Source organism: Gorilla gorilla, chromosome 1, assembly GCF_029281585.2.
Source record: "Gorilla gorilla gorilla isolate KB3781 chromosome 1, NHGRI_mGorGor1-v2.1_pri, whole genome shotgun sequence".
Taxonomy (NCBI): domain Eukaryota; kingdom Metazoa; phylum Chordata; class Mammalia; order Primates; family Hominidae; genus Gorilla; species Gorilla gorilla.
The window spans coordinates 15143338-15156717 of NC_073224.2; the positions used below are offsets into that span (position 1 = coordinate 15143338).

The following is a 13380-nucleotide window of genomic DNA, read 5'->3' on the forward strand; positions in this document are numbered from 1 at the left end:
TGAATGACCATCTGGAGATTAAGAATTAGTTGTCTTCATCTCACATGCACAAGAACAAAACCATCACATATGTTGGTTTTGCGACAGAAAAATCCTATGTCACATATGGTTTCTTGTCACATATGTGACAGAAAATAGAGATAAGCTAAGTTATAGTAACTCTGATTAAAGAGTTCAGTCCAACACATATGCATCCGTTACAGTTGTCCCGCAATAAGAGCTGTGCACGCTAGTTCTTCACTTCTATGTTAAAAGCTCAGAAAATCAGCGTCTGCTTATGCCAATCCAAGAAACATGTTCCGTCCACTGACCTCCACCTTCATATCTACAAGCCTAGATGTTGTTCAGTCCTCATTTACTCAGTCTATTTGAACATGTGCTGCTATGAGTATTCTCATTTGCCCTTTTCTGAAACTCTTCCCAATTCTGGCTTCCGTAACAAACTCATCTGCCAATTTTCTTCCTATTTACCTGACTACTAACACCTGGTTTTCCTCTGTCCATCCTAAAAATGCTATTCTCCTCTAGAATACTATCCCTGGATCTATTTTTTCTTAACCTCCTAGGTGACCACATCCATGCAAGAATCACCTTGCTTATGATGTCCAATCCTCAATCTCAGATCTCTATGCCAAGTCCAGCTCATATACCCACCTGTCCACTGGGCATGCCCACTTGCGTGTTTACATATGGGTAACCATGCCAACCATTCAAATCTTTCCGTCTATGCATATTCTCTATCTCAGTGATTAGTACCCCCACTCACCCAGATACTCAAACCTAAAATCTAGACACCTATCCATCATCTCCTCGTCCATTTGGTTCTGTCTTATTATTATCCCTCACAGCTATTCTGTCTTCAGTACCATCACGGCTATTCTCTCTTCAGCACCATCCCCACTTCCTTAGTCCAAGGCTTTCTCATTTCTTTACCAGCGTACCATAACGATCTTATAAGTGGTCTCCTGCTTCCAAGTCCAATCTGCCTCCACTGATCCCTTGATCATTGGGAAACTGTTGCTCCCCAAGAGCAACGTCTGCTCCCCAAGACTTCTGGATGAAGCCTAAGTCCCTCAGCCAGGAATACACGTTCAGCCTCATCACATGCTACTCCCTCCCACGACGCAACTACCAATTTGCTTGTGTCCATGTCTTCGTGTCGTGTTTTTTTCCTTCTTTAAACTCTCTCTTTTATATATATATATATATTTTTTTATTATACTTTAAGTTCTAGGGTACATGTGCGTGCAGGTTTGTTACATATGTATACATGTCCCATGTTGGTGTGCTGCACCCATTAACTTGTCATTTACATAAGGTATATCTCCTAATGCTATCCCTCTCCCATCTCCCGACCCCACAACATGCCCTGGTGTGTGATGTTCCCCTTCCTGTGTCCAAGTGTTCTCATTGTTCAATTTCCACCTATGAGTGAGAACATGCAGTGTTTGGTTTTTTGTCCTTGCGATAGTTTGCTGAGAATGATGGTTTCCAGCTTCATCCATGTCCCTACAAAGAACATGAACTCATCCTTTTTTATGGCTGCATAGTATTCCATGGTGTATATGTGCCACATTTTCTTCATCCAGTCTATCATTGTCGGACATTTGGGTTGGTTCCAAGTCTTTGCTATTGTGAATAGTGCCGCAATAAACATACGTAAACTCTCTCACCCCCCAATCATTCCTCTAATAATCAAGTATTAACAGTCACTAAAAAGACTTGTCCTCTCCACAGGTGTATATTTAGCACCCTTCTTATGGTTTCACACTCTGTAAGATAGAGTACATCTGAGTGCTGTTGAAGGAGTCAAGCCCAGAAGGAAAACGTACAACTGAAGTTGAGAGAGAAGGGGAGGTAACTCTTGGAGTGGATTCCTGGATAAAAATAGAAGTATCAGGTCCAGAGCATGTGGGTAAAGATCCGCCTTTAATGAGAGCAGGGCTTTCCTTCTCTTGTAGTGAAAGATGCACAGAAAATACAGATTCAGATGCTGTTGGTTTGCAGATGTGATAGTGGGTAGGTGTGGGAGCTTCTGTATAATCATGTAACTGTTTCTCATTGAGGTATAAGGTGAGGTTATCATTAGAGTCATTGGTAAATGGAACAGGAAGATTGCGAAGGTTTGAGAAGGGATGATATAAACAAATCTCAGAAATAGAGAAAGCTAAATTTGCAAGGGAAATCTAGTAACATTGTTGAGGAAAAAAACTGAGTTGTCAGTGGGTTTATGAATTTAACGTGATACTAGTCAGTGTCCTTTTAAGGACCTTCCTGCATACAAAAATGATCAGCTGCTCAATATTGTGGTGCAAATATGGAGAAAGCAAAGAGATGAGCTTAACAAGGGTTGCTAGACGTATGCCTGGTGAGCAAGATAGTGTATGCTATACTGTGCATTGTTCTAGGTACAGGGGTACAGCAAGAAGCAAAGCAAAACTGCCTTCTTAATGAAGCTTATACTATTGACGGACAAATAAATGATGCAGTTGCAGACAGTGATAAGTGTTATGAAGAACATAAAGCCAGGTGGCCGTCAGAACAATTTTTGAGTGAGTATATTCTCAATTCTCTCAAGGAGGGTACATATCTAGCACCTTTACAAACAATGAATGCCTTATGACAGTAGGGCTAAATTCTCTAAATCTGCCTGTTTTAGGGCAGAGGTGAGAGATGTTCCCAGTGAGGAGGTGTTTAAACATAGACCATGAAATCTTGGCTTCAGTAGAACTAGGAAGATAGGGAGGGAAAATTGAATGGGTTGCAGGGCTAGACGAATTCCATAAGACTCTTAGAGTGTGGACCACAGACCACACAATAGCTGAATTACAGGGATAAGAGATGTTTCTATTATACAGAGGGAACTAATGCAATAAAGACATTTGGGCAGTGTTGGGCATAGCTTCTTGAATTGTTCAAGAGATTTTACATTTTGAGGATGAGGCACATTAAAAAAGACCTTGCTTGTATATACAAAAATATAATCATACCCATATAAATGAATCTAAGCACAGAGGCTGATGTAAGAATACTATTATTGATGAAAGCCTAATTACAAGCAAAGATTTGGCATTTATTTGTGCTAAGATGGCATTTTCTTTAGTTTATCATTTTAATTTTAGAATCATGTCCTGATAAACTAGAAGAAACATGGGGGCAAAGGAATTGGCTATATTCTTAAAAATTTACATTTTAAATTTTTGAGACAGAGTCTTGCTCTGTTGCCCAGGCTGGAGTGCAGTGGCACAATCTCGGCTCACTGCAACCTCTGCCTCCCGGGTGCAAGTGATTCTCATGCCTCAGTCTCCTGAGTAGCTGGGATTACAGGTGTGCACCACCACACTCGGCTAACTTTTTTATTTTTAGTAGAGATGGGGTTTCAGGCTGGTCTTGAACTCCTGGCCTCATGTGACCTGCGCACCTCAGCCTCCCAAAGTGCCGGGATTATGGGAGTGAGCCACTGGGCCTGGCCTTAAAAATGTATTTTAAGAGAAATAATATGGCTAGGCTTTGTGTCCCCACCCAAATCTCATCTTGAACTGTAATCCCCATAATCCATGTGTCATGGGAGAGACGAGGTGGAGGTAATTGAATCATGGGGGCTGTTTCTCCATGCCGTTCTTATGATAGGGAGTGAGTTCTCACGAGATCTAATGATTTCATAAGGGGCTCTTCCCCCTTCCCTCAGCACTTCTCCTGCCTGCCACCTTGTAAAGAAGATGCCTTGCTTCCCCTTCGCCTTCTGCCATGATTGTAAGTTTCCTGAGGCCTCCCCAGACGTGATGAAGTGTGAGTCAATTAAACATCTTTTCTTTATAAATTACCCAGTCTCAGGCAATTCTTTATAGCAGTGTGAAAATGGACTAGAACAGGAAACATATTCGGAACTCCATTGTTTCCCTACATGTTCTTGAAAACAGCTTTGAGAGTGACTATGTTCAAAGTGAGACTTTCATTCTTTCATATTGTTGACACACTTGATCTACATACATTTGATGTACATAGGTTTTTTTCCAAAAAATTTTCTGTTGTTTATGTTGTTTTTATCACCTGTCTTCCAGGTAATGCAGAATGTAAGGTCCATTAAGACGCATACATTTTCTTATTCACTGCTGTAAATCATACCCAACAGAATAGCTGGGCATACTGAAAGCATTAAAAGAATTTTTAAATGAACAAAGAAACAGAAAACTCGAACAGATGCAAAGAAGAAATAAAAAGGCAACTGAAAGTAGTGGAAGAGGTGCCATGAAGACTCATCATGTTTAACTTAATGGCAAAAAGGTGAAGCATTTCCTACTTCTAAGAATACAGTATATAGGTCAGCATCCTTACAACATTGTTTTCATTTAACATGGAGAAGTATTAAAAAAAAGTTAATATCTGAGTTTCATAATAAGGAGGTTAAAAGATCTTCCTGGCTGGGCACGGTGGCCCACGCCTGTAATCCCAGCACTTTGGGAGGCCGAGGAGGGTGGATCACAAGCTCAGGAGTTCAAGACCAGCCTGGCCAACAGAGTGAAAACCCATCTCTACTAAAAACAGAAAAAATTAGCCAGGCGTGGTGGCAGGTGCCTGTAATTGCAGCTACTCGGGAGGCTGAGGCAGGAGAATCACTTGAACCTGGGAGGTGGAGGTTGCAGCCAGCTGAGATCACACCACTGGACATCAGCCCAGCAACAGTGCAAGACTCCGTCTCAAAAAAAAAAAAAAACCTGTAAGGTTGTTAAAATCTGAAGAGATACTTACTTACACAGTTAGTATGACTGCGCAATCCCGTCTTTCCTACCAGGGAACTACTAGACAAATCCTAAACACCTCTAACTGCCTTTCAAATCATTATACATTACTACCAGAGATATCATATTTGGCTGATCATCTGTGTTTTGAAAGCACAATTCCTAAATTCCAAATGTGTTGCAAAACATAATTTCACTATTCAGTATGGAAAACACTAGTCTCAATGCCTGGTCTATAAATTGCAGATTCAAAATAGTATATAATAAATCACATATAATGTGACCAAGAGTAAGAGTGACGTTTGTTTACATTTTGGATGTGAAATCCAGCAAATTGCTTGATTGCTTTTTTGAATAAATCCTAGGATTAAGGATTCCTTTCTTCTTATAAGACAAAAATGAATATTCTATGCTTTTACCTATATTATTTCCTGTTACATTTTTAAAAAATGTGCTACATATTCTTGATTCCACAACCCCACTAGATGGAAAAAGCATGATTCACTTTTATTCACTACTAAGAGTGAGATGAGTTTACAGTGTTCCCTAATATTTACTACAGGACTAATGATTTCGGTTAAGAATCAATGAGTAGATTTTCCACTCTAAGTTATGAAGACCTCAGAATTTGAAAATGACATTCAACGTGATTTATGAATTTCACCAGAGTTCTGTTTCAATCTTCACAATTATCTTAAATGATTAAATAGTATTTTCCCATCTTAAAAAAGCTGTGCCTAACATTTAATCAAATTGTAGTATGACTAATTCATTGTTAAATCATCATTAATGACACTTGAACAACCTATAACAAAATAAAGTATGGAGCCAATCTTCAGAGTGTTCTTGGCCTCAGTCTCAAGCCATGTCAGCCTCTAGGAGAATTCCTGAAACAGCAAGAACTTTCCCAGAGCGTGGCATGATACAAATCTGATCTTTAGAAGAGATGGAACATTCCAAAGTTGAAATATTTTGAGTAGTAAATGCTTTGATATAATTATAAGTTTCAGTGATTTCAAACATCAAGACTTAATAGATGCTTTTCCTGTTAAATTTTTTTCTTTATTATCTTCTAAACTTTTCCATCCCTGCCTACCTCCTAGAAATGCAGGAAGAGTCCATGAGATAATATTTATAATGTTTTTAAGCTCCCTGGAAGACAGGTGTTGAATATCCAGAGGTATTGGCATATCCCATTAAAAAAACTGCAAATAATGCTGTGAAGATCCGAACAACATCAATATAGTTTGTTCCCTGGGTACAATGTTTTGACAAGCCAAATAAATACCAGGTTGAAATGAGCTCATCAGTACAATTAAAATGTAAAATAATACTATCTAATTTTCTATCACAAAAAGCACAGAATTGTTAATGTCTTTTAAAAGATGAGCTATTTTAACTAATATCTAGTGTATATACTGTCATGCAAGCAAACATTAATAATGAGCATTATCCACAAAATAGCATGTTTATCAAATTGCTAGCCTCTTACAACTCTGTGACTCATAATTCAACTTAATCTGTTTTTCTGTAATGTCAAAATAAGCCCTTTTAAAGCAATATGTATTTTTTAAACAATGCCTTGTAGCTTTTTTTTTTTTTTTTTTTTGCTGAAAGGGGAGAAAAACATAACACATCTCTTTGGAATTTACCTTGAATAATAAATTGTTCCATGTTTTCCTTGAAAGGCTGCATATGCTCTTTTGAGGAGACCTGGTATACTTTCCCTGCTTCAACTTCACAGGCTGAAATTAGACAGAACATTATTTAGAGTGTCACACTGTTAGTGGAGCATTAAGGCAATTTTGAAAACGTCTTAGCTAATGTTAGAAAATTCTGTTAACTCCCCTAATCAGCATATGTTCTGCACACATTTTGGAAACATCCAAATACGGACATGAGAAGCCGATGATCAAGGCTTCCTTTTAGAGGGCTGTAAAAAGAAATTATGCAGAATTGATAATCTCAGTTTGATTATTCCCAAACCAATCAGTTGGGCATGTTATATAACCTCTAAATCTCAGTCTCTTCATCTGTAAAATGGGCATGATAGCAGAGCCTGCCTCACTGTGCAGTTATAAGGATCAGATCTGTGAAGAGACGTGAAGTGTTAGAATAATGCCCGGCACAGAGTAAAGCAATATGTAACTATTTTATATCATCATCACCATCATCATCAGTATCAACTGACTTATAATAAAAGTTTATTCCTAAAGACCAAATTTCTGAAAAATAATAAATAATAACATGGGTGGTAATGTTAGTATAGCATCCAATAATTGTAGAGCATCTATTACATGTCAGATGCATTTTATCCATTATTTAACATAATCCTTAGAATGAAGCCCATAAAGTAGACTTATTACCTCCTTTTACAGCTGAGGAAGTTAAGGCTCAAATAAGGCACTAATTTGCCCAAGAGTCCACAGATAATATGCAGCAAATTCATAACTGAAATCCTGATCTAACACCAAAGTTTATCCTCTTTTCATGCCTGTGGCATCATAAGTGTCTTAGGTAGTCTACAGATTCCACTTGGGTTAATATTAAGAAGTACCTCTAAGGAGATTTCTGAAGAAATGTCTGCCATTTTGGTGACAGCAAGAAACCGGAGCCAGTAAGGAAGTAATTCAACAATGAAAAGTACATATTTAAACACAAAACTTTGGATAGAACACATTTGATGCAAAAAAAACAACGACGACAACAACAAAAAAATCCCCAAAACCTCTCACTACAGTTCTTAAGGTAAGGTTGCCATTTCTCCCAGGAGACTTTGTCATTGCATTTCTAATATATTTTCTTTCTTTTATAAAGCTACAGTTTCCTCTTTTTTCCCTTCCAGGTCATTAGTTTATCTAAGCATGGGAATCTAGGAAGGCTGTATTATTAGTGCACATCCTTCCCAGCAAATGTGGATGACTTTGGGCTTAGTAAAATCTAAGATCAGCGTAGGCAGATCCAGGGTTCTCTCTGCCCGTCTGCTTCTCATCCCTCACCTGTGCCCAGGTAGCCTCTTGCAGGCTGGATGCTGGAGAATTTCTAACCTGTATCCATAGCCCATGTATTTCATAGCTCCAGACTCAACATATGAAACTTCCACCAGTACAGAATTCCTCACAGACTTCTCTAAACCTGCCACCTCCCTTATTCTCCCTTCATTGGTGGTGCCACCACCTGACCTACATAACTTGAGCCAAAACAGGAGACTTATTCTCAACCCCCTCTCTTTATTCCAACATCCTGTTGTTTTTGCCTCCATTCTTCAGTTGGCCCTATCCTCTCCATTCCTGTTCTACGCTGGTACAAATGCCTTCATTTTTCCTACTGAGGCTACTGTGAAAACCTCTTACCCTTGGCTTCTCATCTCGTCTTCCACAGATCCATGCTCCTCCGCGCAGCCTTAAAAAGCCATCCAGAAGAGACCCAACCGCTTAACCTAAAACTGTTCAGTGACCTCTGCCCTCTCAGCTACACCCTGAATACAGGAAGAATTGCAAAGCCTACACCATGACTTGTAGCACTCGCTACAATGTAGACCTTGCCAACTTTTAAACCATCCTTCTCCCTCTAGTCCTGATATCTTCTGCAGACTCAATGCAAATATTAATCTCCAGATGTAACTGCCCCTGAACAGCATTCCCTGACCTCCCCACAGGGCCTGCTTTTCTCCATTCCCTGCCACTTGTCTCCAAGCAGGATGAGGCGTCCTTCTTTGGTGATTCCAGGGCATCTTGTGCATACAGAGTTAAGGCTGTCATTTACTGAGTACTTTTTATGTGCCAGGGAGCACATTAAGCATGTTACCTGTACTGTCCCATTCAATCCTCATAAAACCCTTTGAAGTAGATGATTAATATGCTTACTTTACATCAGCAAAAAATGAACTACAAAGAGATTGCCCACATTTCTATAGTTCACAAGTTGAGGAGGTGGGATTCAATATCAACTACCACACTATATTAAAGTTATTTGTAACTATGTGTCTTCTGCCCCACTAGACTGAGCTACTTGAAAGGAAATCCATCTTATTTCCATTTGTGCCTGACTTAGGCAATAAATTGCTGTTGGATGGGTTAGTTGCTGTATAAATAGTTACTTAAGTGGAAATAACATTCTAGATGTTGGAATCTAGCAGACAGGGTTTTAATTCCAGGTCACCCATCCACTGAATGTGCCTTACGATTTGGGGCTAATTACCTAACATTTTTGGATCTTAGTTGCATTATATGGTAGTGAGTTTAATGAATTCTCTAACGTTAGTGTGATGATTAGCCACAATGAGTGTAAAATGCCTGAAACTGACTTTGTGCTGGCTAAGTACATGCACAAAAAACAGTAGCTATTGCTGCTATTGTTTTTATAAGACCAAGTGGAGTTCAGCCTAAGGAAGTGTAAGATAAAATACAGTAGCTGTTTTCAAAGAGCTGAAGTGTGGTCTCATGAATGACCGGGTGTTGACATTCTCTGTGTTGACCTCAAGGAAGGAGGAAGTTGAATGAGTAGAAGTTAGAGAGAGATGTTAGTTCTACGTAACAGGGATGGCTAGTGTTTACGGAACTCCTACAGTGATGTAACCTGCCTTCTGAGGGGGTGAGAGCCCTTTGTCACTGGGATTATTCAGAAAGTAGCTGACTGCTTGTCAGAAATGTAGAAAGGGATGGGTCAGATGACAAGACATCCGTAGTCAACTTCCTGTGGGCTGTATCATTTATGACAGCCTCATCTGGCTGGAAATTCTGCTCTTTAACAATGTTTCCAGATGCATATTAAGGATATACTTAAATCATGTCATAACTTTGAGAGTTTCCTAAAACTATGTAAGGATTCTGAATATATGGAAGACAAGTTACATCACTTAAAAGAAATGAGGCCGAGATTTAACAGCCTTATCATTTCAGTGGGTTATTTCTAGCAGCGTCAGGTGACACAGTGTTCCCAAAAGTCTCTGAGCAGTTTGGTTTTTTTTTAATTTTTTTTGAGACAAAGTCTTGCTCTGTTGCCCAGGCTGGAGTGCAGTGGCACGATCTTGTCTCACTGCAACCTCCATCTCCTGGTTCAAGCGATTCTTGTGCCTTGGCCTCCCGAGTAGCTGGGATTACAGGCGCCTGCCACCACGCCCTGTTAATTTTTGTATTTTTAGTAGAGAGAGGGTTTCATCACATTGGCCAGGGTGTTCTTGAACTCCTGACCTCAGGTGATCCACCTGCTTTGGCCTCCCAAACTGCTGAGATTACTACCGGCCTCTGAGCAGTTTCTAATGTACACATGACACAGATATCAATCAACTATCTACTGATTCAAGGGACTGCTCTAGGTGCTGATTACTGCCACGAACAGAACTGAAAAAACCCCTGTCCTCAGCAAGCTTGTCTTCTACTACATTACAGTCTTCAAGTAGTGACTTTTCAATCCCAATGAGGAAAGTAAAATCCCATTAGCCTCATGTTTAATAACGTAGGCTAGCATGGAAAAAAAAAATCTAATCTCTCACCTTGACTGATTTGCAAAACCTAAAAGCCAGAGGCAAGGAAGGCTAATATTTTCATTACTGGTCACAATTATTTCATTTTCCATTTTTAAGTTAAAAAGTAGAAGTAATAACTGTCCTTTTATTCATGACATCATACACATCCATGATATCATACACATCCATGACATCATACACACCCATGACATCATACAGTGTCTTGGGGTCTAGGATCCTGTATGAACATGCTAACACTAGAAACTTCCAGAATCATCTACTGGGTCTGGTGACTTAAAGGAGGACTTCATTAGCTGGGGAAGTAGAGAAAGATCACAGACTGGCTGTGACAAAGTCTTCTACATGGTGACAACCATCCTCTGGGTCTTCATTTTTACTCTAATGTTGAAACAATAGAACATTCAACAGATAAGAAAATGCATGCTATAATAATTTTCCTTATTTTAAATTAATTTTCACTTAATTTTATCGATGTCCTTGGGCCATTCATATGAACTGTATTTGTAACATCAATGCATGCAAAAACTATTTTTTCTATTTCTTCTACCTTTTCCCCCTAATTTATAGAATTTCCTGTGCACACTGGGAAACACATAGAATTTCAGCTCTAGAAAAACTGTAAAGTCATTTACTGGCAGCCTCACCTCATCTACAGTCCTCCTTCTAGAAGGTCATGAAACACACCTGTCCAATGTCTGGGTGTTTCAAGTGATGTGCATTCTTATCGCTTCTGGGCAGCTTTTTCCTTACTAAGCAGCTCAAAATATTAGAATTCCCAACAGTATACTGAGTAAATATCTCTCTACAGTGCACCCCCTGTGGAATGACATGTCTGGAGGTTGCTTTAAAATATTCTGGATATAGTCACACAAATACTTGTGCCATTACAAAGTAAAAAGATGTTTTTAAAAGTCCACCACTGATAGTTCAGGTATTTAATGAGTCACAGAACAAGTCTGCTTGTTTTGAGGATAGATTTCTTCTCTACTCTCATCTCCTATGAGACAGTCTCCATTTACTCACTTTGCTGTATTACCAGTACTTAGAATAATCTCCCACAGGCAATATGCACTCAACAGTTCTTTGTGGAATGAATAAATAATTTCATTGTATCTTCCTGTCATAGTGAGCTTCTTGTTTATCTGCAAAATGTCTTGCTTATGCACATTTCTCCAACCCTTCCCCATGCTATTCACCCACCAGACATACTCTCACCACTTAATGACCAGTTTTGAACTTCTACTTATCCATTCCCAGAGTCTGGTTCAACTGTTACCTCAAGACAAGAGGGTCAATCTCCCCTCAACTTTGCATCTCCCTTTTCTACAGAACATGTACGAATGATATAGGATAGAATCAAAGCACTGGTTAAACGGATCTGGATCCAAGTCCAGTTCTTCTATTAGCTCTGTAATCTTGGGCTAGCTACTTAAATTATCTCAGCCTCAACTGGAAGTTGAACTTAAAGTGCTAAGCTGGCTGTTAGAAAACTCTTTTAAAAATAAAAAAGCTGTTAATTATATTATCTCATTGAATGTATTTGTTTGTGTATCTTTGTTTCTGATTATAATTTGCATTCCTTGAAGCCAAGGGCTATCCTATTCACCTCTGTGTGTCAAGTGTCTGAAATGCAGAGGAAGTACTAAGACCCTGTATGAAAGAAAGTGCTTTCAATGATGCCCATAATCAAGGCCAAGGCTTTCCTTAATAGGGATATTAAGTCTCCAGTGGTCACTGATGTAAACCACCAAAACTCACATCCAAATTTCCAAAGCTCAATGTGATATAAAACCTGCACAGTTATTTCTTGGTAATTGTTGCTTTACTTATTCACTATATTAAGAAGGAAGAGCCTGTTGGATAAATGTAAAAATAGAATGTCACATTCTAGAGTTTCTACATTCATAACTCTCATATATTTTGTACATACACAATGCCACATATAAATATGCTCAATGTGATTATATAAAAGGAATATATTTAGAAGACTGGACACCATTCTTCTCTTAACTGTAGCACATCAAGTTGCACAACATATCATCTTGGCTATTACTTATCATCCTCAAAATTGGTATGTGACTATGTAAATAAAAAAAAATACCAAACACTACAATCTCACAAACTTGAAGGGTCATTTAGAAACATTATTAAAAACAGAACAAAGATAGAGTTCCTGGAAAACTTGCATTGCAGTCAAATCCAAATATTAAAAAACATTTGTTAGGAGACTGTTGGCATAACCGAGTAATTCCAATCATCTCAACTTTTGTTTAATTTAAAGACTTCTCTGAGCCAAAAAGATTTTATATCATGTTGAAGGGCTAGTATCAGAAAGCATGCATTAGGTTTCCAAATACAAAGAATAACCCAGCCAGAGGAAAGAAAGAAAAATGTCAGACATTCCCACCAGACAATGGGCTCCGATACATCCATGCCATCCACAGAGTGGCACGTGGTGGGGCAAACACCAGTTTATCACTGTCAGATTAAAGCAAGAACATGACATGCCACTCCCTGGAATGAACCATGATCATGAAGAGTCTGGCTATTTTTTTTTTTTGAGTAGGGAATCAGAATAATTTATACAAGTCTACAAGTTCAATCAATGTTAATCACAGCTTAGAGTTGCTGCTTTTCTGTGAGCTTCCAGAAAGTTTCATTGGCATGTACAAACCTGCCTCAGCAAGTAGGAAGGAAGTCACGTAACAGATACAAAGGAAAAGAAATAACTGTAATCAGATCAGAAAGCTTTCTTCTAAAATCCAACTGTTTCCCACGTAAGCCTGGTTTGTACATTATTCTGGGTTCAGTTTTAGGAAACAGACACCATTGTAGCCACTTAAAGCGATCAATGTAGGCAGCAAGATGCTTGCAAAGTAGGTGTAAGTGCAGAGAGACTGGGCTCTACACTTGGTCTCCAGAAATGACTCCCAGAACAAAAACTATAAAATCAGCCCACCAGGGGCATGCTATATATGGCACAGTCAGGACCTGTGCTGTGTGGTAGGTACCACAGGCTCGACTTTTGGTTTTAGACTCAAACCTTACTTGTTAAGTCTGCACCATCAAATCAGTCATTGCCCTGTGCACCAACTCTGCCTCTCAATATCCACAGAGCTAGTGACTGGACACTGGGAAAGTAATTTAAGAAAA

At 39.0% G+C, this 13380-nt stretch overlaps 1 protein-coding gene across 3 annotated transcripts in view; it reads right to left on the reverse strand.

The window, feature by feature from the left end:
- The window catches only part of FMN2 (formin 2), a 394366-nt gene that overhangs the window by 112291 nt on the left and 268695 nt on the right, over positions 1–13380 (reverse strand). Inside the window, exon 14 of one of the 3 annotated variants that reach the window (XM_031015559.3) lies at positions 6392–6484. The exons of the other annotated variants lie outside the window; for them this stretch is intronic. Coding sequence (XP_030871419.3) covers positions 6392–6484 — 93 coding nt within the window. The remainder of the gene's footprint in view (positions 1–6391; positions 6485–13380) is intronic. 3 annotated transcript variants of the gene reach the window in all.